Source organism: Abramis brama (assembly GCF_963993115.1).
Source record: "Abramis brama genome assembly, chromosome: 8".
Lineage (NCBI taxonomy): Eukaryota > Metazoa > Chordata > Actinopteri > Cypriniformes > Leuciscidae > Abramis > Abramis brama.
Window position 1 is genome coordinate 30543474 of NC_139970.1, and position 12576 is coordinate 30556049.

Genomic DNA, 12576 nt, shown 5'->3' on the forward strand with positions numbered 1-12576 from the left:
GTCTAACTCGGTTTTTGAAACTTTGGCCATGTTTAGCATGAGAATCCAACTCTTTAGCTGTGTAGATAAGTAAGAATGCATGAAATATCATTATACATCCCCTTTAAAGGACTAAAAGCAGGTCTAAATGCAGCGAATTATGCCTTGCACTTCTGTAACTGAAGCTGAATGCCAAACTCTGTTTTGATGGTGTCTGGGGGCTCAATGTTTACAATTTTGGGGGCATACTAATAGTAGTCAATGAACTGCATGGTTTAGAGAATGTATTTTAACATTAAAAAAAACACAAACTTTTAACATAAAAACATACTTCACCTTTAAATATCAGTCAGACAGTCTGGCCAGAATAAACTAAAGTGAAGTCTAGACTTTGTTATAATTCGAAAGTCTGGCTTTGTGAGACTAAAACCTAAAAAAAACTTAAATCTGATATGAATGAGAAATAAAAGGTCTCTTAGTTTCACATGGTTTTATTCTCATAGCACAAACCCGTCTTATGTTAAACAACAACCTCGCTTTTCTCTGGTGGTGTCGACATCTGTAAAGCAAAATGAAGTTTCCTCTCTGAGTATCAATCTTGTAATTGAGCTCTCGGAGGCCGCTACGTGACACGCACACACAAGAACCCTCCCCGCTATCAGATCCCTACACGAGGCTGCCCTGCGCTGTCACACTGAAGTGGTCTCCTTTTCTCTCCTCTCTCTCCCTCACAATCATTCTTCTGTCTGCGGCTCCCTAGGCCCTGCAGTGGGAGTCTTCCCGCGCACTTAACGCGTCAGGTTTCAATTATTTTGAATACCAAAAACCTTCCCATAATGAGGCATGACACAGACATGTAGTTGAATTTTAAATTGGATTTAATTGTTTTCTCAGTTGTAACTTCAGTCGGACAACAAAGACAGAGGGGGATGGATTGAGAGAGGAAGAAAGATGGAATGGATAGCGAGAAGTGGGTGGGAAAAAGACGAATTCAGCGAGTGAGAGAGACGGACAGAAAAAGACAGGGTGAAGTCTCTGATCTGTTTCTTAACACAAATCTCTCTTTGTAAGCTCTAGCAAGGGCTATGTTTGGAATTACAACTTTCATGTCTCTTATCCCTGTTGTAATTCCGCCTTGCGAGTTCTGCTAGTGTGATACAATGGATCATGGGGAAGTTTAAGTGAGACAGAATTAAATATTTAACCAATCCGACATGAGACCTGTCTGCTCCACAGTGCTACAATTAAACCAGGGTGCTGTGCTTTTGCGTGCAACACTCGATCCCCGCTGAACGCTGTCAGGAACATGCTACTTTACAGACTTAAAATAAATCTTGTCCTAATCTATTGAAAAACCTGACAAGTGGAGACCAAGGTTTCAAGGCACTTAGCTGAGTAGTGTAGAAAAAGGACTGTACATTATTTATGCCCTCTAATGGTGCTGCTATTCTCTGTGTGAATCAGCAACAGACTTGTCCGCTAAAATAGCCGCCGCTGTAATCAAAGCCAAATGTTTTCCTCACCTCTCCTCCACTAACTGACGGGTCAGTGAGACTTTTCTTTGCATTGAGCGCATTCTTTCAGGGATATCACACCTTATGATATAGATAAAAGAGCGCAAGGTCTTTCTCCCCACTTCTGACCAGTCAAGATCTTAATGCATAAGCCAGTGAGGGTAAATACAGGCACCGCTGGGAACCGCATTTCTGTGGCTATAGAGATAATGAAGGGCACCATCCAAACGTTTTCAAACACCATTATCCACCTCAATTCATTAGGCCAGCATGCCACTTTTGGCATGGTTTTGGATAAGATGTGGGGGTTGGGGGTGGTTCTGCTCAGGGATGCCTGGAATTTTCAGACCAGTTTCTCTTAAGCTTGACCACATGGTGAAAAATTAATAATAAGTTCTTATGAGAGTAATCTGCAATGTCCAATCTTTATTTGTCGATGCTGTACCTGAAGGTATGATTGTTTTGAATATTAGGAGGGCAATGGGGCTAAAGTCCCCCCCCCCCATTTTTTTTATTTTTATTGTTGAATATTGACTGACAGACTTTAGGAAAATGGTAAAATATTTTTTTTAATTAAACATTTTATAAATACAGGCACTTAAGGAACTTTGCCCAAACTAGGGTATAAGGCCCCTGGAGAGCTGAGCTATTGTGTGCATTTATTTCTTTATTTGTTTGTTTGTTTATGATAGCCTAGCAAGGCACTTATGAAGATACACTTTTTTTCCCCCTGAAATTAAAACTTTTCTGTACATTCAGTTGTACAGAAAATGGTGAAACCTGCTATACAGCTGTATAGGGTTTGAATGCAGGTGAGAATCAACCATGATGGATAATGCATAACTACTCACTATAGCCAGTTTGGTGGGTTATCACTAAATGATGTCCTATCACTTTGCATGTCTCTTAGGGGAGAAGCCTTTATTTTTTTAAAGGAACATTTGCCCATAGAGTAATTAGATTAACTGTTTGGAATGCCTTTGTTTTATTTTAATGGTGTCCACAAACAATGACTGACTGTTGTAAATCTGAAAACAATTTAGTGATTCAGACTCAGTAATTTATATTCTATATTTAAGTCAAAGCTGTGACTTTGATTATCTAGTTCTTATATTTTTATTTCGGCTAGTAGAAGTTGCTGGCCAGTAAAAAGGTTAAAAAAGTTCATTTCAAACCCTATAGTCACACAGAGAATCTAGGCTATCAAATGAGTGTGAACTGTATAGTCTTTAAAGTCAGCATGAAACGAAAAGGTATTTTCTAAAAGCATTTTATTGATCCTATTGTTAATGATTCATACATGCATATGTTTCTTTTTATTAAACGACATTTCAAAATGTAAAACTGGATCTTCTGGTGAAATGATTTCTCTGGTGACTTATGCTTGACTTCTCCAATCATTTCAATCAACTGCAAGCTTGCATTCAAAATAATCCAGCAGTGCTATTTTAATCATCATCTTTTTTTCACCAGTAGGCCACTAGGTCTATGTTTAATATAAAATAATTTCTCGTCATGGCTTCGAAAACACACAAGGATGTCTGCAATCACTTGATAAAAGTAGATGATAATACAGTGAAGCGCAAGATGTGTATTATAATGACAACACAATAAAATGTTGTGAATTTTTTTGTGCCTTAGTTTTCTTTTTCGAAACCATTGATGCATTATTGATTATCTGTTATTTTTCTTGTCATGTTTTCATATTTTGATAGACATATTTTAGTCAACATTAATTTTCATAACAGAGTGTTTTAATTTAAAATATTTTAATTGTCGCCATGACAGACCCACCCCCTACAAACTCCCAGAGTACTCGAGTACTTGTTTTTTAGACTTGTCAGTACTTAAAATGAAGAATTGACAAAAATGCCCATCCATAATTCAGATCTGCCATCAGTTGTGTTGTAGTTGCACAGTAGTACTTCCATCATTATGAGCTGGTGGGCAACAAATCCAATATGTCTTGTGAAAAATGATGTCTATTTTTAATTCTTTAAGAGCACTGTGATATTTTTTAATGTGGAGTTCTCTAGTACATGTCTAGAATTCAAACACGTCCTAAGACATGTTCACTGTACAGCCGTTCACATGAATCCCATTCCCCTTGAGTGGTCTGAGGAAGCCAGTCAGACACAACCAGTTCTAGTCATGTTTTTTATATGATTTGTGAATTTGGCTCTGGTATAAGTGCTCACGAACAGTAGAATCCCATTATAATTCCCATATCACAATATAAAACTGCAACAGCTGAGGCATAAAACAACACCCTACCAACTCCATTGAAGTCACCGGAGACGCTGCAGAGCAATATCCCACCAAACACATACTGCGGGCCCACTCCGATCATCACTTGATAGTGTGCTGACAAGCAAACTCTATTAAGCTGTCTTCAAATATGCAAAATGATATGATTTTACAATGATTACATATTCACTTCCCAGCTGGCTGGCTCCATGCAACTCCATTTGTCATTGACTATTGTGTCCAATTATATGATTAGCTCCAAACACTCCGCCACTTGGAGAGCTCTCGTGTGTTCCAGTGCACTGACTGATTCACAAACAAAGTCATTACAACATGTATTCACACATATCAAATAACAAACAGATGGCCATTGTGCGCTGGCTGATTTGTTTGTAACACGAGCGGCAGAAAAAAGGTAGTTTTTTGCTGGGCTTTGTTTAAGCCCCGACTGTTTTATTCCCAGAGAGAGACATCTGGCTGCCGAGGCGGCTAAATCAACTCAAATGAAAGACAATCTTGTTTCCATTAATTTTTCCTATGGAAAAAGTACTTGTTATGAAGATTCTAAATTACTGAGAAAGCTTCCAGATAATTCATCATATGGGCCAGACAGAAGACTGCAGTTGCTCAGAGAGTGTCTGTCTCCATTAACTTGATGTGTATCGTGTGTGGGTGGGTGTGGGTGTGGGTGTGTGGGTGTGGGTGTTAATGTTTGCAATGCACAACTTACAGTGTGATATGGTTATTTTGGGCAGATCAGTCTGTCAATGACAGCTGCTGAAACAATCATTTTGCTGATTGTATACAGTGTCCCCAAAAAGTATTTGGACATAGAACAAACTGGTTTCAAAGGCATTTTTTAGTGGATGTATGAAGTTAGTTCCCCTCAAGTTCACACAGGTGTCCTAGACAGCAGAATAACCATGCAGTTCATCATATCAAAGTCTGTTTGAAATGGAACTTTTAATTGTTGCTTACAGTGTCCAAATACTTTTTTGGGCTAACTATAGATGTAGTTTTTGGATGTAAGAGATTTATATAGATTTAAGAGCTTTATAAACAAGTTTCAAAAACATATCTACTGCTGCTCCATTGCAATTGTTCATCCAAACAGGTCCCACCCCAAAGTTTAAAAATGCTACAAAGGCTGAAGGTTTACACTCTTCAGAAAGACTAACTACTTTTTCTGCACCTTAAAGGGTTAGTTCACCCAAAAATTAAATTTGTCATCAATTACAACGTCATTGCAACGTTCAAGGCCCAGAAAGGTAGTAAAGACATTGTTAAAATAGTCCATGTGACTACAGTGGTTCAACCTTAATGTTGTGAAGCAACGAGATGTTGTGATGTTCTGATGTTGTGTCAGAACGCCGGCTCATTATTGGCTGACGATGTTCATGTGAGCAGAAATTTCATTTTTGGGTGAACTAACCCTTTAACAGTCTACAGTACAATTTTTTTTTTTACATGTATCAAATTGAATAATTATGCTTAATCAAGTGAAGTGCAGGGTATCCATTAGGTATATTAGTATTTGATGCATAACAGGTCCAGAGTTGACTTTAACTATATGAATGTATAAGCTCCATGATTAGTCACAAGTGGTCACTAGGGGTGGGGGTGGGCTTCACTTTTTTATTATAAATGGTCCTTCAGTGAGACATGCACTTAAAAATTGCAAATATTCAATACAGTCTCTCAATTAATATGCCACAAAAGCTTCAAACATTAATAATAATTACAACAGAATGAGAAAAGAAACAGTTTTAGAAGGAATATAGCATGTCACCACAGGATTTGTCAGTTTCTCAAAAAATAAATCAGTCAGCCAGTCACATATTTTAAGGAAAGTTAAAGAACACAAAGAGAAAATCTTATTTGAAAACATCACAATCCAAAACTATGAGTAAATATAATGCCACTCTCAAGTAATTTATTTACATTACATGACACCACCTGATGGTGATATTGAGATAAAGCAATGTGATGTTATAGCATAAATGTGCCTTGGTCAGTAGCGCCACCTGCTGGTGCCTTATACAGCAGTGGTCAACCACGTTTAATGGAGTACACCCAACACTCAACATTTTGCATGTCTCCTTTATATGACTTCCATTTCAGGTCTTAAAATCTCTTCCAATGAGCTGATGAGTTGAATAAGGTGTGTTTGATTAAGGAGACATGCAAAATGTGTAGTATTGAACGTGGTTGGGAACCAACAGGTCAGGTTTAATGTTGTGCTGTACCAAAGGCCTATTTCAGTTTGGTTTCATTGTGATCAGCTTTTGTTAAAAAATGGTGCAGAATGTTTTAAATTAGTATTTTAATCACATGTATTTGATTAATTGGTACTTACGTTTTATTTTATTTTATTATAATTAACTACATTCTTAAAAATAAAGTGCTGCCATGCTTTTCCCTTTTTGGGAAATTTAATGTGCATTACATCCCACACTGAAAGGTAGTATCTCGTTTTACACTGAAAATACCAAATATTCTAGTATGCACTCCTTTTGAACTAACCTCATCAAAGACATTTGCTGTTTCTGAAGATCATACTAGGTATGATAAAAAAGCATGCTTTGCAAGAGACTAACATGTTTTGCACAGATTGTGCTGAGACTGCAAAGAAAGTTTTACAAGGGAAACTGTTTCAAACACCTTGCCGTGATTATGCAACAACATTGTTATATATAAAACTTGTTTTTAAAATAACAGTCACACTTGCAGCATGAAACACAACAGCTCGAAACAGTTTGTCCCCTTGTTCACACATACAGTAATACTTGCTGCAGCACAAGTGAATAAGCGATGGGTGGTGATGCATATCCGGCAGAACAACTAAAGAAAGTTTAACTTCATGCAAATGAGCGGTGATTCATTGCAGCGACTAGCAATGAAGTTACTTGTGCACATGTGATTTGTCTCATGTGAGTTAACTGCAGACAAGAAGTTACTGTTACTGTGAGCAATTTCACTTTTCAGATGTGTTTCTGTTTGGAAAACATAATTGAGTTTGACTCATGCATTGATAATCGTTCATCTTGTTCTGCAATTTAAATCTTGTTCTGTAATTTATTTACAAACATCGACATGTTTACATTGTTTTTGTCAGCTTGCGTTATTGTTCAGATCATGGCACTGGTCAGGTTGCTGATTGAGCGAATACTGTTGGTGTGACGGCTCTTCCTGCGAACGCTCCTCAGATAGTTCCTGTACAAGATCACGCTGATCACACGGTCCTGAAACTGCTTTGACACAATGTAGAAGAGTATGATGTCCAGCACTGTACTCGCATTCATCAGGAAGGTGGTGAAGGCCCCCCAGGTGTTATAACCCTGCCCACCGCTGGCCAGCAGCATGGAAACAAAGCAGATGTGGAAAGGCACAAAGCAAACAAGCACCTGAACGATCAGTGTGATGATGATCCTGATGGACTTCTGCTTGACTTTGGGCTTTAGTTTGGACGTGCGGCCGTGGATGAGGTTTTCTACGATGATCATGTAACAGCCCACCATGATGCACACCGGCACCAGGAAGAAGAAGACGATACGTGCGAAGTGGACGGGATTGTCACGGCGCAAGTAGATGATGTCGTGCATCTTGATGCAAGTGGTATAGTTTGAGATACTGTCTGGGTCCTCTTCCAGGAAGACAAGCGGAGCCGTGCTGCCTAGGGTCATGATCCAGACTCCTGCGCAGGACAGCAAGGCTTTGCGAACACTTTTTAGTTCTCTGGTGTGTCGCGGCTGCACTATGGCCACATAGCGATCTGTGCTAATGAGAGCGAAGAGCCACAAGGCTAGGCAGGGATAGAGCACCGTTAGTGCTGCGTTAATTCTGCAGAACACGTCCCCGAAGGGCCAGTAGTCTTGACTGTAGTAGACAATTCGAAAGGGCAGCAATAAGATAAATACCAAGTCCACTAAAGCAACATTGATCATGTATACGGTGATGGAGTTCCGTCTTTTAGTGGTCAAGGCAAAGACCCAGAGAGCGGTCAGATTGACCACTATGCCTATGGTGAAGATAATGCCGTAAAACACTAGGCTAACAGTCCGGTACACTTGTGGGACGTGGCCATCCATGATGACGGGCAAAGATGTGTTATGATCCATGATGATTTGCCTGATTTGACCATAAAAAAAAGAAACCAATGAAAAATAGGTTTTTCAGGTTCAAAACTATAGAAAACTATAAAACAGGTTCAACTATAGAAGCCTTTAAAAAAAGGTAATAGACCTTAGACCTTACCTGACTATAGTGCCAATATTTTATTTTTGGAGGGTTCAATGGAGGGTTTTACAGTGGGTTCAATGGATTGCAGTGATGAAAGTGCCCCTATTATGGTTTTTCGAATATTCCCTTTCATGCAGTGTGTAATATAGCTGTTTGTGAATGTAAAAGTTATTCAAAGTTGTAAAGTCGAAAGTGCACAATCAATAAAGTTATTGTCTCCCAAAAGAAAGAATCGACCCTGAACCGCCAATACGAGGCGTTTTTTATTCGAATCCTACTGCTTTACGGTTCTACGTCACTAGACGATACATATGCAAATTGCAAATTTCAAAATAGTTTTGTGTTTTATATTGTGTACGTTTCTGGCTAACCAGCTTACTCGTTACTGTCTTACTGAAATACTTCTGCTAAGCAACTGTGGGCCACTATTAGACTGTGTCTATTAATAACTGTGTCTATTAATGTAGATTGTCTGTCATTCTTACTACTTTGAGTAAAGATAAAGGATGGAGCAAGATTTGTTTTACAAACGTTTGTTACATCAGTCATTCACGTTAGTGCTGGGCGAACATATGCACGTTATTGATAAAGTTAATAGTTCCCGCATGTCCACCGCAATAAATTAGAAATACACTTGGTTTGTTGATGGACATACTCTTGTTAATGCTGACGGTGAGGAATTACAGTTGAAACATCTCATAATGTACATCAAACTGAGTACCGTATCACACTGAGAAACGTCCTGCGCGAGTTGTCCTTGCGATGGAGGTTTGGGTTGAATAACTAGTCCTTGTAATGTTTCATCACCGGACCGCGCTCAGATTGATATGGTAAAAACGACGTCATCGGTCGAGCTGTAGGACGCCTCTGGACAGAGCTGACGTTCAATTGACCTATGGCTAAGCCACGCCCCCTCCACTCACTCGGACAAACGATCAACATTCGGTAACAGGCGCTATGGCAGCTGTCACAGTTAAGAGACATTTCACATGAGGCAATTGATGATTTTTGGAGACAGAAAGATTATATATCATCTCAAAGTCACCAAAAGGGCCTTAACTATGCATTGGAGGGTTATAGTAATCATTTTATTTTGAGAAGGTCGATGAAAAGCTTCAGCTCCAGACAAAGATTTAACGTTACAGGTCAGTGTGTAAACGTTATAGTTTGGTGCTAACGCTCGCTTTATACGCGCGAATTTGACGCTCTATTCGCGTTTGGTGTGAACGGAGCATAATGAACAGGCTGCGATGTCAAGATTGCAATGCTGGAATGTGTGTGTGTGTGTGTGTGTGTGTCAGAGAGAGAGAGGCGCGATCGCGATCGAACAGTGGAAACATAAAAACATACTCCATTTTGTTCATACAGGACATCATTAAAACTGCAAAGTGTTTAGCCTACTTATATTTGTGTAAAACACAACATTGTGCTTTTGTCAAACTGTACTCTTGTCAAACTGCAACGCAGCTAGAAGCTAGGCTAACGTTACTTTAGAGATGTTAAAGATAACGTTCAAATACGTTGTTGACTTATCTTAGAACAGATGTAGACATCCTTGTTTAATTTATCCACGTTTAGTTGGTGTTGTGGTCTAAGTTACCGCATAAATTAATCCAGAGCAGACACTTATCTCGGTTGAGATGTGGCTTGGGAAAGGGTAAAAAATACACACCGTCGCCCAGCCTCTCAGGATACCTAGTGTTGGAGTTGAATGTACCCCATGCACACCGTTTGACCATTTTAAACTTAAAATGACAAGAAAAAACAGATAAAAACGAATGAAAACTGACTAACTGCAATGCATTTCAATGGACGTGGAAGCAGAGAATGTCCGAGTGTATTGGGTTAGCTATGCGCACTGTGATTGGCTCATCGCGTTTGGGGGCGTGGCTTAGCCATAGGTCAATTGTGGTAATGGGCGTGAAGCTTCCAAAAGAACAAAATTAGGAGCCTTTAAAATAGCATAATAAGGGCACTTTGATAACATACTGATTGTTCAGCTGACTAAAAATCTTTCCAACAGAAAAAAATTCCATAAATCAGTTTTGAAAGTTACTTTGTACACTGTATGCCATTGTAAAGACTGTAACAGTATCCCTCACAGTCTATCCCTTTACTGTACATCTCACAATTTAAGCTTTATATCTAGTAATTCTGTAGTATTCTGTTTCTTGTAGTTTGTGACTGAATATCTTGCAATTGCGACTTTATTTCTTACAATGTGTCTTTACATATTATTTTAAATTCTCTTTTTTTACTCTATTTAATTATTTACTCTCCTTTTACTCCACTTTTTATTTAATATAGTAACAGTATAATAGAATAGTAACAGAAAACACAATAGAAATACAAATATAACAAAAAAATTCTTAAAATGACATAATATTATGACAGAATTGTCTTCTTGGGTGAACTATCCTATCACTCTTTCTTCATTTGAATTTAAGGGTTTGTAAAAAAAATCAAGTCATCAAAAAGTCTTAAAAAGAGAAAGGAAACAGACTTCTGAAATAAGATACAAAAAAGTAAGAACAAAATGTTGAATATTAATCAATATACTAGTGCATCACTTGAAGGAAATAGGAAGAATGCTACTTTTACTACAATTCTCAAATATCTGTGTAATATCAATGTACATCTTTCATCAAGTCATCCTCTACCTTAAATGAGTAGATATAATGCCACTCTACACAAGTTGAGAAAAGTTTTCTTTTGATAAAACACATTTGACCTCTGATGTGATTGGCTTTTTTTAAAACCTATCGTTTTTGGGTGTTTTTGTTCTACAAGATAACCAAGTAAAACATTCAAAGGTACCTACCTCAGAGATCCATGTTGTTGGCATCGTAACTGTTCTGAGGGCTGTACGGGTGATGACTGTAATGTACCATCGCTGCCGAGTTTCGATCTAAGATAGAGGAAGTAATGAAGCCAATGTCTTTATTTAGATTATATTTTCTTTTGGTTTCTGTGAAGCCCCTTCACTTCCTGTAATGCATGCACTGGTGCAGAATATATCTCAAAGGCAAACTGTATGTCATATGCCGTTTGAGAGCAGTGGAGGTGTACTGTAAAGATGTGACAGGTTTGGGTGCTGGTTATTGATTGGGAAAATAGGGTTTGTCACACAGCATTAGCTCTCTTGGGAGCAGCACACAGCAGGTGGCAACAGAAGGCATCTGGTGTTGAAGAGTTTTAATTAAACACAGGATGCTGAGGTTGTTGGTGTATAAACAGGAAATGAGATCTTTATGTAGGGTGAGATGGCAGCTCATCTTAAAATTCACAGAACGAACAGAACTAGCTCTAGACCTGACTAAAGAGATCACTTTTAGACTGTGTTACTTTTGCTGAGGTCAACTGGTTATCTGAAAACAAATATGATTGTTGTCTGCCACATTTTTCAGGCATAAGTATGAAAAAAACAAAAACAGCTTTGGTATTCTGTGTGAAGAGTTTTTCATAAAGAAAAAAAATAATTGTATTATGGCTGCCATTGTTGGTCTGCAGAAAATACATTCTTTCATCATTTGCTCACATTCATGTAGTTTCAAACCCACATAACTTAATTTCTTTCTTCTAAGGAACACGTCAACTTCATGTCAACATTTTTTTTTAATGTTGGTGAACTGTTCCTTTAATAACTGCTGTTGTTGTTCTGTGACCAAAAAAACCACACGAATGAAGTGTTCCAGCAGTGACGTTCAGCCGGAAGTTTAATATACTAGTGTGAAAGAAAGTACTTTAAAAACATCAACACTAAACACAAATTATACTGTAATCTGTGTGGTACATTCATATTTTCCATTATTACAGTGGGGCCATGTTCTCCACTGTGAACTGTTACCTCTAATATTCGTACCAATGTGACACCTACACTGTATTGGCTGATTCATTCACCCTTTAAAACGCTATCTGACATTTACTCTGTTCGACAATCGCCCACATCAGGAAGTCACTAGTTTTAACTTGCCCATATGGGGATTACTGACACACAAACAGTTTGTGTTGAAATAGTAGAAACCTTGGGATTTTTTGTGAAGATTGTTGTGAAAGATTAGAGAAATGAACATGAGGCCTGTGAAATGAGGAACGTCTGAGTGCACATAGTTGATTTTTTTCGGTTCCTCCATATTACAAAAAAAGGGAAGGAAGACCTACAAGTCCTATTAAGTACTATAGCAATAGTATATATATATATATATATTGACAGTTATAGCCTGTGCTCAGATCTGTATGATTATTAGCATCATGAAGGAATGTATTAGATATATTAGATGAGTAATAGCAAAAACGGAATTAGAAAGCTTTTTTATAGGTTGACCTTCATTTCAGGATACAATTTAAGTAATTGCAAATATTTTAATATTTGAAGCCAAAAATGGTAGGTTAAGAAAGCACTCTTACCAATTTCTTCTATCACTTTAACCTTAGGCAGTACAATTGAATGTATCAAATCTGGTCAATGCAAATTAGACTCCCAACAGGCCTTATAAGCTTAAAACTTTTTTTACAGAAGATATGAGTGAGACAACGGTTTTATATTTAGTCTTAATGATTTCATATGCCAATGTCCTACAGGGTATTATACTGTAGA

General features: G+C 38.0%; 1 protein-coding gene across 1 annotated transcript; it reads right to left on the reverse strand.

Moving 5' to 3' along the window:
* Positions 1-5355: 5355 nt before the first annotated feature.
* gpr18 (G protein-coupled receptor 18) lies at positions 5356-10939 on the reverse strand. The gene is made up of 2 exons (XM_084122960.1): positions 10801-10939; positions 5356-7868 (listed from the first exon to the last, which is right to left on the reverse strand). Exon 2 carries the CDS (start codon positions 7856-7858, stop codon positions 6869-6871), a length of 990 nt encoding a protein of 329 aa, XP_083979086.1. The 5' UTR covers positions 7859-7868; positions 10801-10939; the 3' UTR covers positions 5356-6868.
* Positions 10940-12576: the final 1637 nt, after the last annotated feature.